The sequence below is a fragment of the Nicotiana tomentosiformis genome, chromosome 3 (genome assembly GCF_000390325.3).
Source record: "Nicotiana tomentosiformis chromosome 3, ASM39032v3, whole genome shotgun sequence".
NCBI classification, from domain to species: domain Eukaryota; kingdom Viridiplantae; phylum Streptophyta; class Magnoliopsida; order Solanales; family Solanaceae; genus Nicotiana; species Nicotiana tomentosiformis.
Window position 1 is genome coordinate 148,153,133 of NC_090814.1, and position 16,914 is coordinate 148,170,046.

Consider the following 16,914-nt stretch of genomic DNA (forward strand, 5'->3'; position numbering starts at 1 on the left):
AAAAATAAATTTTAGTATTTTCATTATATTCACTCATGAAAGACGGATGTTCCTCTCTTGAAAGATTAAATGTTATATCTTCTTCTATTTATTTTGTCAAAACAAAAAAAGAAAAAGAGAAAACAGAAAATAATGTACTCTTTCTTAGTTAGCAAAATAGTTTATTTGAATTTTCGACCAATAAAAAATTGACTTTTTTGTTAAGAGGACGAAAAGGGCAAAAAAGGAAGAACTCGTAATCATAAAAGAAAAAGAAAAAAAAGAATCATAAGCAACCATTTTCCTAAGCTCTGTAAAATTTTACTACTCTTTGTATTGTTCTTTTTGTTTTGGCTTTGCCTACTTTTCCCTCTGTTCATCGGATAGTCCAGCGCACTTTTTAAGACAACAAAGAGGAGGCGTTGCTCCCATCTGAGATCGATCGCACTTTGTCTACTCTCCTTCCCCTTGTTCAAGTTTCAACTCTTAGCGATCTTCTCTTCTCAATTTGATCGAGCGAGCTCTCTCTACTTCTCAGATGGGTATGCTCCTCTACTTTCTCATCTTCCGATCCATTTTATACTACTATCTAAACCCCGCAAAATTTGATGATCCATTTACTCATATTTGTATAACCGAATGCTATTTATTAATGGGTTTTCACGGTTTAGCCCTTTTCTTGGGTTTATTTAGAAAGATTGTTTTTTTTCCTTTTTTTATAAGTAAGGTAAAAAATTGGTTATTTGTTTATTGGGTCTTTGATTTCTGTTAAATCTTGATCTTGATTGCTTGGTCTTTGTTGATTGCATTTGATTATTTATAGTTCTTTTGGTAGACTGCAGTTTGTCTAATTATTGGACTGAAATTGAATTGCTTTTGATTTGGTGATTTAGTAGATGTAATTGGGTTTATAGCTCATGCATGCTTTCCAGTTGGAATAGTTTGGTTGCTGAAGATTAACTACTTTAGGAAGTATTCTGTTTTGAACTGATACAGAATAGTCAAATTCCTTTTTTTTTAAAATTGCGGTCTATCGATGGATTTAAAAATGTTACCCACTTAATATAGCCTGATCGACGTTCAGCTTTTCTGCATCAACTTTTTATGAAGTATTATGATACTTTATTGAAGGTTATTAGTTCTGTTCATGTTCATAAGTTGAGTTTTTGTTAACTTCTTTATACTCTAATGCTTTCAGATAATAAGGATGGGTGTTGTTCAACTCATCTCATTGACGGGGATGGTGGCTTTAATGTTGCCGGAGTTGATAACTTCATGAAGGAAGTTAAACTGGCAGAATGTGGTCTTTCATATGCTGTAGTGTCCATTATGGGCCCACAAAGTAGCGGTATGAATTCTCTCTCGAAATTTACCACTTTGGAATATCATGACTTCCATTTAGCTTGATGAAGCTAGATGAACAATAGGTCCAAATCAAAATCATATCTTTATGTCCATGTCTGCGAGTGCCTCATGTCTTTGACGAATACCGGATCTGATCCACGTCTTGAAAACCTCAAGTCTTATCCCCTCCTCTTTTGTCGGGGTTTCCTTATTGCTTCCTTTCTCCTTGCCTATACTAATCATCGTTTAATGTTCTTTTTGGAATCAATGCTATTATATTGTTTTGCCAATACTGACAAAATTCAACTGGGATAATGCAGGGAAGAGTACACTGTTAAATCATCTTTTTCGTACTAACTTTAGAGAGATGGATGCCTATAAGGGAAGGTATGTATTTAGTGCATTATTTTATTTGCTAGATCTCTGCTGTTTCATTGCAGATGAGCTGACGGAATTAAGTATTTTCTAGGTCACAAACCACAAAAGGTATTTGGATGGCTCGATGTGTTGGCATTGAACCTTGCACCATTGTTATGGATTTAGAAGGAACAGATGGTAGAGAACGAGGAGAGGTGTGTTGAAAATACTTAATATAAGAAGATTTACTTTAGCGTTGTTGTTCCATCATTTATATCGTGTGACCAGATGCATATTATCCTTAAAGCATTTTTCCCAAGTGCTGTACACCTTTGATAAGGGTTCAGATGACTGGTGTCACTATGGAACCTTTTTTTTTTTTGGCTTAAACTTGTTGAAAAATAAAGTGGCCATCTGTTTATTTGACATCCCTTCTTTTCAGTGTCCTGCATTACATTAGAATTTTAATAAATCCTACATCTCATTCTATGAAGATTAGTTTCAAATCTTTGTAGCATCCTCTTTGTAGTATTACGTGACAAACTCATTGAGTAATTTTTAACATTTTTCAGTAGATTCCGGTCTATTGAGATCTTTTACCTTGCACTTCCGCTGTTCTTTGTGTTAATAGTAGCATTTTGTCCGAAGTTGTGTATGGATTTCATTGCTTGACATATTGGTAAGCGGGAACCATAATCTATTCTGTGATTAATTTTGACCAAACCAAAATTTGAGATGGTCCCTGCATATCCTTGGTTTGGTGGAGCAACTATTAATTGAGCAGATCTTTTCTCATTTAGGCTTTATGTTTTTTTTTAGGATGACACTGCATTTGAAAAGCAGAGCGCTTTATTTGCACTTGCTGTTTCTGATATAGTGCTTATCAACATGTAAGTTCTTCTATTCTGTGAAATAGATAGTACATGGACTTCTGATAAATTAAAGCCAGAAAAGAATTACGCATTGGTGGCTCAAAAGTTTAAAAATTCAGGTGGTGTCATGACATTGGTCGTGAGCAGGCTGCAAATAAGCCTCTTTTGAAGACTGTTTTCCAGGTAAAGTACAGAGAAGCTTCTTTTTCGAATATTCCTTCTGGATGTTTTATTACTTACTATATCTTGAACAGGTTATGATGCGGTTATTTAGTCCGCGTAAAACGACATTGATGTTTGTTATTCGTGACAAAACAAGGGTAAGGTGCCTTCTTCTCTCATAAATGTTTTAACAGGTTAAGGAAATTCTGCCATTTATAAAGCTGGAGGTCCTGTGAGAACTAAGTAGGTTGTTTTTTCACTTTTGTTTGTAGACTCCCCTCGAAAATTTGGAACCTGTTCTAAGGGAAGACATTCAAAAGGTACCATATTCATGATTCTCTTATTATGTGTCTCCGTCTGGACTCTACACTATTGATTTCATCATACTGTTCTGGACTTTGTAGATATGGGATTCTGTCCCAAAGCCGCAAGCTCATAAGGAAACACCGTTAAGTGAGTTTTTTAATGTGAGTGGCATTAAAATTTGATCTGCTGTTACTTTCTTGCTGTCTGTTTGTCTGCTCACAGATTTGTGAAATTTGACTGGATGTCCAGGTCGAGGTCGTGGCTCTTTCTAGTTATGAAGAGAAGGAAGAACAATTCAACGAGCAGGTATATGAAAATTGTAATTTTTGAGAATTCATTGATTATTATATGTTCCTTTTTAGTATTTCATATCCACTTATCTTATTTGGTTATTTTGTCTAGGTTGTAGCCAATGATCAAATTAGAAGATCTACTATTTTGTTTAATTAACTCTGGTTTACTTCCCTTCTTGTTTCTTTTAAGGTCGCTAGTCTAAGACAACGCTTCTTTCATTCCATTGCACCTGGTGGGCTTGCTGGAGATAGGCGGGGTGTTGTTCCTGCTTCAGGCTTTTCATTTAGTGCACAACAGATATGGAAGGTTATAAAGGAGAACAAGGACCTTGACCTGCCTGCCCATAAGGTTATAACCCGAAGATCTACTGCTATTGAACTATCAGTTATCCATGTGTTTCTGACATACACGATTTTGATCTAATTGCAGGTTATGGTAGCTACGGTGCGCTGTGAAGAGATTGCCAATGAAAAATATGCTTCTTTCACCACAAATGAGGTACACAGAATTGTTTTGAGGTTTATTTAAATTATACCTTGTTCTGTTTTGTCTTCTATTTTAGAGATCACCGCTCATTGTAAAGTAATTGACATTGTTTTAGGAATGGTGTCAATTAGAAGAGGCAGTACATTCTCACTCCGTACGGGGCTTTGGACGGAAGCTCAGCTCAATTTTAGACACTTGTCTATCAGAGTAAGGACAATACTTTCATGCGGTATAGAATGGTACTTCTAGAAAGAAACGAAGAATGTCTGTGTGCTAGTAATTTTCATGCGTGAAGCTTATCTGTAGTGGATGCTCCTAATGTGAATTTCTTGCCTTCCAAAAGGATGCATATAAGCGTTCTTGTGGTTTGAGCAAGGAGAACAAAAGGAGAATATAGCTGGTCACCACAATTCATCTTATTTGATAAAGCTTATGGTAATATGAAAAACTGCGAGTAGAGTATAACATTAAGAGAGTTGAGGACAAAAGAAAGACTGATTGGTTTTAACTGTCTCTAGTTTCTCTGCAAGAATGCTTGAATTAGTATTCTTATCATGTGGTTCTCCCTTCTTTGATTATCTGATTGTACCAGTTTAAAGATTAAGGTGTTGGAGAAGGTAAAGCTGGTGGAGCATGATGTTTAGATTGATGATACACCAGAACCATGTTTGAAGTTGTGGTGGACCTTATGTTCATTTAGCATAATTGTTGGAAAGCAAAGAGATTCGGATGGCTAGTTTATACATTGTCTTCTATATGTCATGCTAGAGTGAAGGTTTCTTTTTCTTTTGATAAATAGTTGTAAGGGGTTATTAGGTATGTGGATATTGTGGCCGGCTATGGATGATCCACCATCTCACTGTGTTTTTGTATCTGGATTTACTGTCTGAGTGGAGTGAAATTCTTGGGGTTGTGTGCATAATATCCCTCTGAATATTCCTACAAAATGATTACTTAAAACCTAGGGTATAAAATAAAGGAAGCAAACCACTCAGTGTTCCTCCTTCCATCCATCTTCTCGTCCTTTCTAGCATAGGAGAACTCCCTCTGGTAAACTACTTTTTCTTTTTCTTCCTCCCTACACCCAGCTCTAATCTCCCTTCATTCCCCTCTACTACGCTTTTTTATGGGCTCATATGCTCTCTTTCTCTATGGTCTTTTTTCGATTCTTCTCTTAAACTAATGATGATGGCCAGGTAATACTGCTGCCATGCCTTAGGGGTTTGGTCTAGTGGTAAGAGCGCAACGCATAATATGTGGGTTAGGAGGAAATCACAGTCTGCTGTAGACAAAAGCCTGGTATTTAAGTGGAGAAGGGTAGAGGGGTGTGCCCATTATCCACTGATTTTTGAACCTTGCGCCACAGGCGCTCGGCGATTTCTTGGTTATTAAAAAAAAGAAGGTAATACTGCTGCTACCCTGCCTGGCGTTCTGCTGGTCCATTTTTTTAAAATAAATTTTATAAATTTGTTTGTTCCTTATTTTTTCTAGGCTTTCTATATCAAAACAATCGATCAGCTATGCGTGAACCATAAATTAGTTGCGGTCCCGCTATGTGAATCCTTTGTATCCATTCCACTCTGATTATATTATTTATTTTAAAGGAAATTAGGATTTTTTTGAACTTCGAAGTTCTCTGAGTCTCTTATCTTTATTCTGATATAGAAGTCACTGCTAAGGCTAAAAACACCCCTGGCAAACTTTAGATTTGATGTTAAATGTAACATAAGGTCCACCTCTGGATAGTTTATACATTGTCTTGTATATCTCGTGCTAGATTTGAAATGTAGAGTAATTTTTTGCTGAATTCATTTCTTCTTACAATTTTTCTCCCTTGGTATGTATGTTATGATTGTCTTCATGTATGCATATTTACATTATAAGCAGGGTGCACATGGAAAATAAGATTTTCTTCTTCTCAGGTATGATGCCGAGGCTACCTTCTTTGAGGAAGGGGTTAGATCCTCAAAGCGAAAGCAGTTGGAAGAGAAATTGCTGCAGGTACCGGGCTAGGCTTTGCTCTCTCCTAAACTTGTTTTACTACATACACCCAACCTTTGGGTATATTCCCTGCATTAACCTTTCTAATTTTGATGATTGACCAACCAAACTTGCTGGATTCCTGTGTTAATTTTGATGATTGACCAACCAAACTTGCTGGATTCCTGTGTCTTATAGAGATATCTTCAGCCTTCTTAGAATATATACAATACAACATACCCAGTCTTATCCCACACCGTGGGGTCTGGGGAGGGTAGTGTGTACGCATACGTTACCCCTACCTTGTGAGGATTGGCCTTCTTAGAGTCAACCAAATATATTCACATGCTAAATTTCTAGTTTAATGGTACTCCTTGAGCTAATGATGTAAATGCTAATGCTTACTTATTTTTCCTCAAAGCGGAGGGTCATTTTTTTGATTGCGATCGACTCCTGATTTATCCTTCCTTTTTGTTGTAGCTTGTCCAACCAGCCTACCAATCTATGCTGGGACACATACGATCTGACACTTTTGAAAGATTCAAAGAAGCATTTGATAAGGCATTGAAGGGGGGTAAAGGGTTTGCTCTGGCTGCTCATGAATGCACCGAGTCTTTTATCTCCCGGTTTGATGAAGAATGCACAGGTACAGACTATAACCTGCCATTGCGGTTACTGGTTTACCTCGCTTGATTTATATCTTTTCCTCTGAGGAGGGAATAATATCCTTCGCTTGCAATTCCTTCCCCAAGGTAATAAAAAAGATTGAGGAGCTGATACCCCATCTCTATGTAGGGAGCCTAGTCATAAAAGCTGCTGTTTCTCTAGGAATACACTTGTATAGCTGACAAACTTTTTTAGTTGAAGTAGTTGCTTACTAAAGATTATTTATTGAAGTGTTCACTTAGGGTTGGAGGGTAAATTTCTTATGTTCTTTTGTTGCTATATGGTACCCATTTCTATATCTTCTTGGATGCATGTAATTTGAACTTACTAAAGATTATTTATTGAAGTGTTCACTTAGGGTTGGAGGGTAAATTTCTTATGTTCTTTTGTTGCTATATGGTACCCATTTCTATATCTTCTTGGAGGCATGTAATTTGAACTGCAATGACTGTTGACATATTCTTCTTCCCCTCTCTTGGAGAAATAGCAACTTCTCTGACTGGATATACCAAACCAGAAAAGTATTTTTGCAAAGAGATTGCTGTATCACTTGCTGACTTTCAGCATTCATAGGAAACTAGCGTTTATTATTACTTTTCCTTGTAGTTAATGAAATGCCCCAAGATTGGAAAGCTTTAATGGGTGATAATTTGTGTGGGGAGTGAAATGTTGAGCTTAATGTTAGCAGCTTGCTTTTTGAAATTTGACAGCTGATGCATTATTTTGTAGATGCTATTATCGACCAAGCAAAATGGGACTCATCTAGAGTGAGGGATAAGCTGAGGCGTGATGTAGATGCTCATATTGCTGAAGTTCGTAGCGCCAAGCTGGCTGAAGTTACATCCCTCTATGAGGTATGAAGTTTGACAACCTCTATAGTTTAGCATTAGTTCTCATGTTGTGGCTATCACCTGTCGTCTCCTTGTGTAGTTTGGAGATCCTCACTTCTTAAGCTAACTTGTGGCTATCACCTGTCGTCTCCTTGTGTAGTTTGGAGATCCTCACTTCTTAAGCTAACTTTTGAGGTTGAGTAGGCTCAAGGCTCATTTTCTTAACATTATATCAGAGCCAGACCCAAACCTAGACCCAAACATATCCCTGTTGTTTCATCCAATGTTAGATCCTTAAGTTATTCACACCCATATGTCCAACTTGCTTGGACAATCCTCACCTCATTTAACTCCTCCTCATTTAACTTCTAGGAGGAGTTAGGTCCAAAGTCCATTATATTAAACAACATTAATGGCAAAAATTGTAGGAACTTACCTCAATTTTTGTAGTGTTCTGTTCTAGGATTTTGAGGTGAAAATGAGGGCATTGGATATACATGGGACTTTTAATTTTTTTTCCCCATCCCTCAATAAGGGAACATGCCATCACTTGGTTGCATCTGATAGCTGAATGGCTGGTGCAACATTTTTCTTTGACAAACCACATGGACCATTTGAGATTCTTTTTTTAGATATAGATATGCTGGAACTGATGAAATATTTTTTGTCTAGACGAAACTGAACGAGGCATTAGCTGGACCTGTTGAGGCTCTTTTAGATGGAGCTAGTGATGATACATGGCCAGCAATAAGAAAACTGCTTCAGCGTGAGACTGACACGGCAATCTCGGGTTTTGCTGCTGCACTTTCTGGTTTTGAAATGGATGAAGAAAGTAGGGATAATATGATTTTGCGATTAAAAGATTATGCACGTGGAGTAGTTGAAGCAAAGACAAAGGAAGAAGCTGGAAGGGTCTTGATTCGCATGAAGGACAGGTGCGGACATGAGTTGATCTTGTTCTACTGCTCTGACATAAATTATTTACAATACAAACTACTATGCTGAGCTGAAAATTATTGTCAGGTTTTCAACATTATTCAGCCATGATCAGGATTCAATGCCACGAGTTTGGACTGGCAAGGAAGATATTCGAGCAATTACTAAAACTGCACGATCAGCTGTATGATTGACTGAAATAAACTTTCCTTTTCTTGGTGTGTGATTTCGCTTTTCAATTATTACCTTTAAGTTTGTGCTGACTTTTTCAATTTTCTCCCAGTCTCTGAAGCTCCTGTCAGTTATGGCCGCAGTTCGCTTGGACGATGAGGGTGATAATATAGACAAAACACTTTCCCTTGCTCTTGTGGATGGAAAAGCAGGTGCTTCCTCTGCAAGGAGCATTACATCAGTTGATCCTCTGGCCTCTAGCACTTGGAATGAGGTAACTGGCCTACTTATGTGGTTCATCTTGGAAGCTTTTTGTAAGGAAAAAAAATGTGTTCAACAAAAAGGGGAAGACACATTCTTTCCCTTTTTGTATGATGAAGTAATCTTTGCATGGTGTAGTTCAGCCCATAAATTTTTTTATCTTGTGGTCAATTTATACTGCAGGTCCCTCCATCAAAAACTTTGATTACTCCTGTCCAGTGCAAGTCTTTATGGAGACAATTTCAGACAGAGACTGAATATGTTGTTTCACAAGCCATTGCTGCTCAGGCAAGATATTTAGATGCTATTGTGCATCTCTTTCTGCTTTTATCATAGTGCATTCTTGTATGTGCTTGTTTGATTGTCGGTTATATATGTTCTGAAAGTTTTAATAATAATAGAAGGTACAGAGTGATGCTGGGTATTTTCAGTTCATAATAGGATTAGAACATTCGGAGTGAAATCTTGTCCATCGAACATCTGAGATTTGTTTTTTGCATCAAAGAGGGGGATGTAACACGTGGAGGTTGATTGTCCTTCATGCTATGCATGTGAATTCTAATTTTGAGAGCTGAAAAGTTGGAGAGTACCTAACTACCTTTTGATTGTATCCTGGCATTGATAATCTTTGCGTTTTCTTCTTGATTGCTTCTGATTTTCTTTTATTCTACTTTCAGGAGGCTAGCAAGAGAAATAATAACTGGTTACCACCTCCATGGGCAATTGCTGCCATGGTGATTTTGGGATTCAATGAATTCATGACACTTTTAAGGTATCCTTTCTGACTTGTAGTTCATGATTGCCCCCAACACCCCGCCCCAGTTTTTACAGCATAACATGGTTTAACTCATAGCTCATATTGGGTTTTACTTTTTCCAGAAATCCATTATATTTGGGGGTTATATTCGTCGCCTATTTGCTATTTAAAGCCCTTTGGGTGCAGTTGGACATCTCAGGCGAATTCCGCAATGGAGTTGTAAGTATTGAATTTGATATTCCTAGAGTTCTAATGTTTGTGTACTAGAAGCAATTCAACCAAATATCCTAATTTTAAAAAAGGCAATTCAACCAGATAACTGTTACAAGCTCTTGTTCGTCGCTTCTTAGAAAGATTATTTGAATAATTTTTCTACATTCTTTAAGGACAACAGTGATAATTTTCAGTTGCAAGTGACATTCTAATAATCCTTTTTGACAAAGTTACAAAAAGAGAATTAATGAAGTTTTGATCTTTCCTTGGTGATTCAGTTCGTAAGTTTATTTTCCTGGAGATGTTTTACCCTACGTTAGGCAACAACTAGGGAAAGGAAGAGAAATTTATTTTCTTTACTTTGCTTGGTTTGGGTGGAAAACAAGAAAGAAAGAGGAAAACCTGTGACTTTTCCTTCTCGTAAAAAGTAAATTTGTGAGCCGGAAGGGAAATGATTCTCTTTCATTTTCTTTTCTATCATCCAAACAAACACAGCAACAGAAAGGAAAATGTTGGTATAACTTTTCCTTTCTTTCTCGTCATTTCTCTAGTTTCCAAGCTATGCAAGAAGTATACCTTTAGGTTCACGGTCTTTCGGTATTTATTTTGGTTTACCACCTGGTGTCGGGTACCCGTATTGGAGCCCCGATTAATCCCAGATTCGCGCCCGCGTAAGGCCCATTAAAGGAGGAAGCACTCCCTACTAGGATCTTTTTCATTATTATCTCATTTGATGTGATCTTCTTGATGCTTTTTGGCAGCTTCCTGGAGTTCTCTCCTTATCCACGAAGTTGCTTCCTACAGTCATGAATCTTCTTAGAAAACTAGCAGAGGAAGGACAAGGAGTGGCAAGTGGTGAAACTCAACGTAACCCTGCCGTTGCATCAAAGAGCTTCCGCGGTAGCTCTAGCACGAATGATAATGGTGATGTGTCAACAAGTGCTACATCTGAAGTAACTTCAGAAAATGGAACAGAATACTCTAGCTCCTCGTTACATGACAAAATGCAGTAAGTTTTTGTTTATAGAGCCTTTCTTATTCTGCGACAGCAAAGTTTTTCTGCTCATCCGGATGCTATATGGTGCGCGATTCTGCCTGAGGGCTTTCACCTTTAGAGGCAAAGCATGTGTGAAGAATCAGAAACTAAAGGCGTTGATTTTTGTAAACTGGGGCTTGTGTTGTCATGAAAGAAGTCCCCACTGAATAGGTTGTGTTTTAGTTTTCTTTTCTTTCTTTTTCTTATTAACCTTCTGCCCACTTTTGCCCCAACCTATAGATGTCCGTTGATTTCTTTTGTTGGTAAACTAAGAGGGTCCTCCTTTTCTGGCTTTGTTTTTTTATCGTTCTCCTGTTTGCCATCAAATTTTTTCTTATGAGAAGCATAATATGATGTCTGTATTTTATTTATGGATAAGTGACAGAAGATATCAAACTATATTCTAATGAGATGGGATTTTCGTCAAATTCATTAGAGAAATTATTGAAATGTTTCCAGCTTCTCTTAGAAGTCTTGCTTATTTTGTAATTTGTACCCTTCCATAATGTGTATTCCTTTTATTTTCTTTTTTTAAAAATATTCCACTATATAGTGGATACACACGGGGAAATGTGTGAGACTTTTATCACTAGACTAAGTATTGATGGTCAATATATTTCTTCTCGTTTTCTAATTAATTACTCCCTCCGTTTTAATTTATGTGAACCTATTTCTTTTTTAGTCTGTGTCAAAAAAAATTATTTTTTTCCTTATTTGGAAACAATTTACCTTTATGCAATGATTTATAGCCACACAAAATATATGTGTCTCATTTTACATAAGTTCAAAAGTCTTCTCTCTTTTCTTAAATTCCGTGCCCAGTCAAATGAGTTCATGTAACTTGAAACGGAGGGAGTATCATTTTCCCCTTGATATATATATATATATATATATATATATATATATATATATATATATATATATATATATATTCTGCTATTATTTTAGGAGTGACTATACAATATTATTTTTCCCGTGCTATTATTTTTAACGTTTTCTGCGCATCTAGAAAGGAGTGTAACTGCTCGATTATATGTCAACCAAAGAAGTGATTTGGAGTAATAATGATACAAAAATGATTTACGCAAACAAGATAATTAATTTCTTTCATTTGATGAAACCTTTCCATTAAAAAACAAAAAGAAAAACGTGTTTAAAAGTTTCTACAAACAAAATCAGAAAATACAGCCATAAAAACAGGTGAAATAGTCCCTAACCATAAGAAGAGAGTGTGGACCATCAATTATTTGCAGTCATAGGTTGGGCACGAACTTGACCCTCTAAATAAGTAAATATGACCAAATTTAAGACCATCTAGGATCTAACCCATTTTCAAAATTCAATGATGTTAAAAGCTGCGTAACATATTAATTTATCTAGCTATATAGTGGTTGGACCTTTGGTGGACAATTCTCAATTATTTGTTAATAGGGGAGTAGTTATGCCTTTACTAAGCTATGTTTTCAGTACCACTATCCCTCTTTTTGTGATTCCTTGGGATCTTGAGAGCAATTACCGAACCTTTTTCTAAAGCTTTTATTGGAAGGTGGGTGGACTGGAGGCCTAGCTAGTTCGACTATCCGATTACTTAATTTAGTAGAGTTATCATTACTTGTAAAAAAGAAAAAACTTAATTTAGTAGATACAACAACAACATACTCAGTATTATTCGCATCGTGGGATATGGGGAGAGTAGTGTGTACGCAGACCTTACCCCTATCTTGTGAGGATAGAGATGTTGTTTCCAATAAACCCTCGGCTCAAGAAAGCATAAACACCACATTAATAAAAATATAGACAAGAAGGGACATTACCAAAAAGCATATAAAAGTAGAATAAAAATAACAAGATAATAAGGTGATCAACAATGAAAGTAAACAACGGGTAGTCATAAAAACCTACTACCAATAGAAAGCGAGACTGCGTGCCGATACTATTGTTATGAACACTCTAGACTACCTACTCTACTACCTTCATCCTCGACCCCCATACATTCTTATGAAGGGTCATGTCCTCTGTCAGCTGAAGTTGCGCCATGCCTTGTCTAATCACCTCTCCCCACCTCTTCTTTGGCCTACCTCTACCTCTCCGTAGGCCTTCCAATGTCTACCTCTCACACCTTCTCACTGGGGCGTCTGTGCTCATCCTCCTTACATGACCAAACCATCTAAGCCGCGCTTCTAGCATCTTGTTCTCAATAGGGGCCACACCCACCTTGTTGCGAATAACCTCATTTATGATCCTATCTAACCTGGTGTGACCGCACATCCATCTCAACATCCTCATCTCTGCTACCTTCATCTTCTGGACATGAGTGATCCCGACTGGCCAACACTCAGCCCCATACAACATTGTTGGTCTGACCACTACTCTGTAGAACTTACCCTTAAGTTTCGGTGGTTCTTGTCACACAAAATACTGGAAGCAAGTCTCAATTTCATCCAACCTGCCCCAATACGATGTGTGACATCTTCATCAATCTCCCCATCCCCCTTAATAATAGACCCAAGGTACTTAAAACTCCCTCTCCTAGGGATGACCTGCGAGTCCAACCTCACCTCATCTCCCCCTCCTTGAGTCTCGCCACTGAACTTACACTCCAAGTATTCTGTCTTGGTCCTGCTCAACCTGAAACCTTTAGATTTCAGGGTCTGCCTCCATACCTCTGATTGCGCGTTCACACCGTCTCGTGTCTCGTCAATCAATATAATATCATCTGCAAATAGCATGCACCACGACACCTCCCTTTGGATGTAGCGCATCAGCACGTCCATCGCCAGAGCAAACAAAAAAGGGCTGTGTGCCGACCCCTGATGCAACTCCATCATAACCAGAATATGGTCCGAGTCCCCACCCACCGTCCTCACTTGGATCTTTACTCCATCATACAAGTCCTTAATCAACCTAACGTAGGCAACATGTACACCTCTATCCTCCAAACATCTCCACAAAACCTCCCTCAAAACTTTATCGTACGTCTTTTCTAAGTCGATGAACACAATATGCAAGTCCTTCTTTCTCTCCCTATACTGCTCCATCAATCTCCTAACAAGGTGAATTGCTTCTATAGTCGAACGTCCCGACATAAACCCAAACTTGTTCTCTAAAATAGACACACTCCTCCTCAACCTTAGCTCTACCACTCTCTCCCAAGACTTTCATAGTATGGCTAAGCAACTTGATACCCCGATAGTTATTGCAATTTTAGATATCACCCTTATTCTTGTATACAGGAACTATCGTGCTCCACCTCCACTCTTCGAGCATCTTCTTCATTCTAAAAATGACATTAAATAACCTATTGAGCCACTCCAAGCCTGCCTTGCCGCACTCTTCCAAAACTCTATCGGAATTTCATCTGGCTCGGTCGCTTTGCCCCTGCTCATCTTATGCATAGCCTCCTCAACTTTATCAACTCTAATCCGCCTACAATACTCAAAGTCACAACGACTCCCAGAGAGTTCCAAATCACCTAGTATGATGCTCATGTTTCCCTCCTCGTTCAAGAGACTATGGAAGTAGGTCTGCCATCTCCGACGGATAAGCCCCTCATCCAACAAAACTCTACCTTCTTCATCCTTGATGCACTTCACTTGGTCCAAGTCATGCGCCTTTCTTTCTCGCGCCTTGGTTAACCTGGACAACCTCTTATCCCCACCTCGACCCTCGAGTTCCTCATACAAATGACTAAAAGTTGTAGTCTTGGCCGCCGTAACTGCTAGTTTTGCCTCTTTCTTAGCCAACTTATAATCCTCCATATTCACCCTCTTCTCCCCCTCCTTTACACTTTCCACTAGATTCAGATACACAACTTTCTTGGTTTCCACTTTTACTTGCACCTCTTCATTCCACCACCAGTCTCCCTTGTGACCACTAGAGTAACCCTTTGATACCCCTAATACATTTCTCGCGGCTTCCCTAATGCACTGCGCAGTCGTGGTCCACATAGCGCTTGCGTCCTCACTACTCCTCCAAGCCCCCATAGTCATCACCAGCTTGAACCCCAACTCCTGCGCTTTAGCTTCTGTCAAGGCTCCCCACTTGATCATATGTTGGCTATACATCGCCCTCTTCCTCGTGATCTCAAGGTCCATGACCAGGAGCCTATGAAGGGTCGAGAAATTCTCACTCGGGATGATCTTGCAATCTGTGCAAAGACCTCTATTGGACTTCCAACAGAGTAAATAATCAATCTAAGTCTCGGTCACCAAACTCCGGATAAGTAATTTAGTAGATAAGTAAACAATATTGATAGAGTGCACATTTATTGAATAGAGATAAGGGTAAATTAGTTTAATTTTTTATTTATTTATGATGTCTTAGAGGCACACAAAATAGAAACATGACAAGTAAAATTGAATGGACCGAACATATATGTTGGGCAATGGTCAAGCAAAACTTTAAAGAAAAATGTTACAAACATTTGGTCTAGTTGGGGTGCATTTATAATAGATGTGTTTAATGGGCGGGCTGGGACGGGTTATACACAAAAAAATTCAGCCCGTCCGTTTAACGTTTCGGGTTGCTAGCGGGTTGTAAGCGGGTTGTACTTTTTCGGATTTTTTTTGGTCCGTCCGGGTTCGGGCTTAGCAGGATGGACCGGGCCGGGCTATTTTTTTTTAAAAAAGAAAATTTTATTTTTCTTATTCAATTTTATTGATACTTAAGTGTTTGCAAACTTTTAAGGCTTAGAATTAAACTTTGAAGTTTAAAGTTTTAAATTTGAAATTTAAATTTTAAAATTTTAAAATTGAAATTTGAAAGTAATTGAAGTGTGTTTGCAAATTACAATGAAGTGTGTTTGTGTGTGTATATATAAAATGTTAAAATTATAATTTATCAAATATTAGGGGTGTGGGGGCTATTTTCTTAGGGGTAGGCCGAAATGGCCATTTCTGCAAAAAAGGGTCGTTGGCCAACAATCATTTTTGAATTTGACCGTTGGCAACGGTCCAGAAAATAATAATAATAAAAAATTGTAATGGATACCGGGTTGAACCGGGCTGTAGCCCGTTAACGGGTTAGCGGGCACCGGTATCAAAAAACTGTTCGTTTGAAACCCGCTCCCCGCCCAACCCGTCCCAGCCCGCCCCCAATGCTACAGTACCGGGCTGAACCGGGTTGTAAACGGGTCAGCCCGGCCCGATTAACAGGTATAATTTATAACCTTTCTTACGATAGTAATGTGCAGTTACTTTCAAAGTTTCTATTTCTCTAGACATCTAACAAAGTTTTGTGATTCAATATTGCAACATAATATTAGGTGAAGGCAAGAAATTCAGTTACCTACTATTTCCCTATATAATCTCTTTGACCTCCCTTACACAGTATACTCCGAAATTTAATTATGTAAAAGGCAAACATGTACTATACATATATGAAGTTGAAGTTAAAACTAATTAGGAGGCGCCTATACTTGTAATAAACACTATAAACTATCCTACGATACGTAACAAATCAAGAAAGAGCAAGTTTTTTGATTAATTACACAATCAAGTGATTAGTTTAAAAGCCAAATTAACATGTAATTATCATAAGAAATTATCTTTCTAAAAGAGCAACACGACATTTTAAATTTTTCACGAGACGAATATTAACACTGCGAATATAGCATATGAGATAGAAAGATGTAAATTTCTTAAATAAAAAAGACCTATTTGAAGCTTAAGGTACTGACATATAAATGACAATATATAAATAAAGGTGTTGGATTCATTTACTGCAAAAACGAAAGTTTTTCTTTTATTAACCAACAAAGAGAAAAAGGAACATTTAATTTTCCAGCTGGATGGATGAAATAATAAGAATACTGTTGAAGAAGGTAGCTAGCAAAAAGAAAGTTAAAAATTTATATGAAATTGAATGCATACACTCGGTTAGGGGCTCCACCTCCACCTTTATTGATCAATAATAATCAATACATTAAACTCCCGTTTCCATTTTTTAAATCTTTCCCCCCCCTTTCATATATGAATTTCTTCTTCTTTTTTGGTGATACAAATAATATAATCAACTATATATGCTTGGTAAACATATATAATATATGGGCAAGTGTACATTTCTGAATTATATTCCTTCTATAACGAACAAACAGGTATATATAATCATTTAATTCCCACTTGGAAGAGACGAAAATAATAATAATTTGGAGACTGACTGAAAATAGTGGTGAACATGGAAAAACATAATCTACTGTACTCTAACTGTATGCAGAAACATGTGCCAACAGACAACAGTATGTATAAACATTATATTTTATATATT

At 37.6% G+C, this 16,914-nt stretch overlaps 2 protein-coding genes across 3 annotated transcripts; one reads left to right on the plus strand and one right to left on the minus strand.

The window, feature by feature from the left end:
• The first annotated feature begins 312 nt into the window (after positions 1 to 312).
• On the plus strand, positions 313 to 11,100 carry LOC104096074 (protein ROOT HAIR DEFECTIVE 3-like). 2 transcript variants are annotated; one of them, XM_009602379.4, is made up of 23 exons: positions 313 to 521; positions 1,178 to 1,327; positions 1,644 to 1,710; positions 1,793 to 1,895; positions 2,500 to 2,570; positions 2,672 to 2,735; positions 2,807 to 2,872; positions 2,987 to 3,034; positions 3,119 to 3,181; positions 3,270 to 3,326; positions 3,504 to 3,662; positions 3,744 to 3,812; positions 3,916 to 4,007; positions 5,723 to 5,801; positions 6,261 to 6,426; positions 7,176 to 7,300; positions 7,949 to 8,211; positions 8,300 to 8,396; positions 8,496 to 8,657; positions 8,828 to 8,932; positions 9,322 to 9,416; positions 9,524 to 9,620; positions 10,376 to 11,100. In XM_009602379.4, exons 1-23 carry the CDS (start codon positions 518 to 520, stop codon positions 10,625 to 10,627), a joined length of 2,454 nt encoding a protein of 817 aa, XP_009600674.1. In that variant the 5' UTR covers positions 313 to 517; the 3' UTR covers positions 10,628 to 11,100. The 2 variants fall into 2 exon arrangements, with proteins under 2 accessions (XP_009600674.1, XP_009600673.1); XM_009602378.4 differs by lacking the exon at positions 313 to 521 and having other exon boundaries at positions 1,168 to 1,327.
• A 2,822-nt stretch (positions 11,101 to 13,922) lies between these two features.
• LOC138908653 (uncharacterized) lies at positions 13,923 to 14,744 on the minus strand. Its single transcript, XM_070199334.1, has one exon. The coding sequence runs from the start codon at positions 14,742 to 14,744 to the stop codon at positions 13,923 to 13,925; it is 822 nt and encodes a 273-aa protein (XP_070055435.1).
• Between the last annotated feature and the right edge of the window lie 2,170 nt (positions 14,745 to 16,914).

Bases quoted from the DNA above. Each gene is read 5' to 3' on its own strand.
- LOC104096074 (XM_009602378.4), top strand. From the start codon at position 1,168: ATGCTTTCAGATAATAAGGATGGGTGTTGTTCAACTCATCTCATTGAC. The intron at 3,663-3,743 runs GTTATAACCCGA...ATCTAATTGCAG, and splicing joins TTGACCTGCCTGCCCATAAG to GTTATGGTAGCTACGGTGCG. The intron at 5,802-6,260 runs GTACCGGGCTAG...TTTTTGTTGTAG, and splicing joins TGGAAGAGAAATTGCTGCAG to CTTGTCCAACCAGCCTACCA.
- LOC138908653 (XM_070199334.1), bottom strand. From the start codon at position 14,744: ATGGACCTTGAGATCACGAGGAAGAGGGCGATGTATAGCCAACATATG.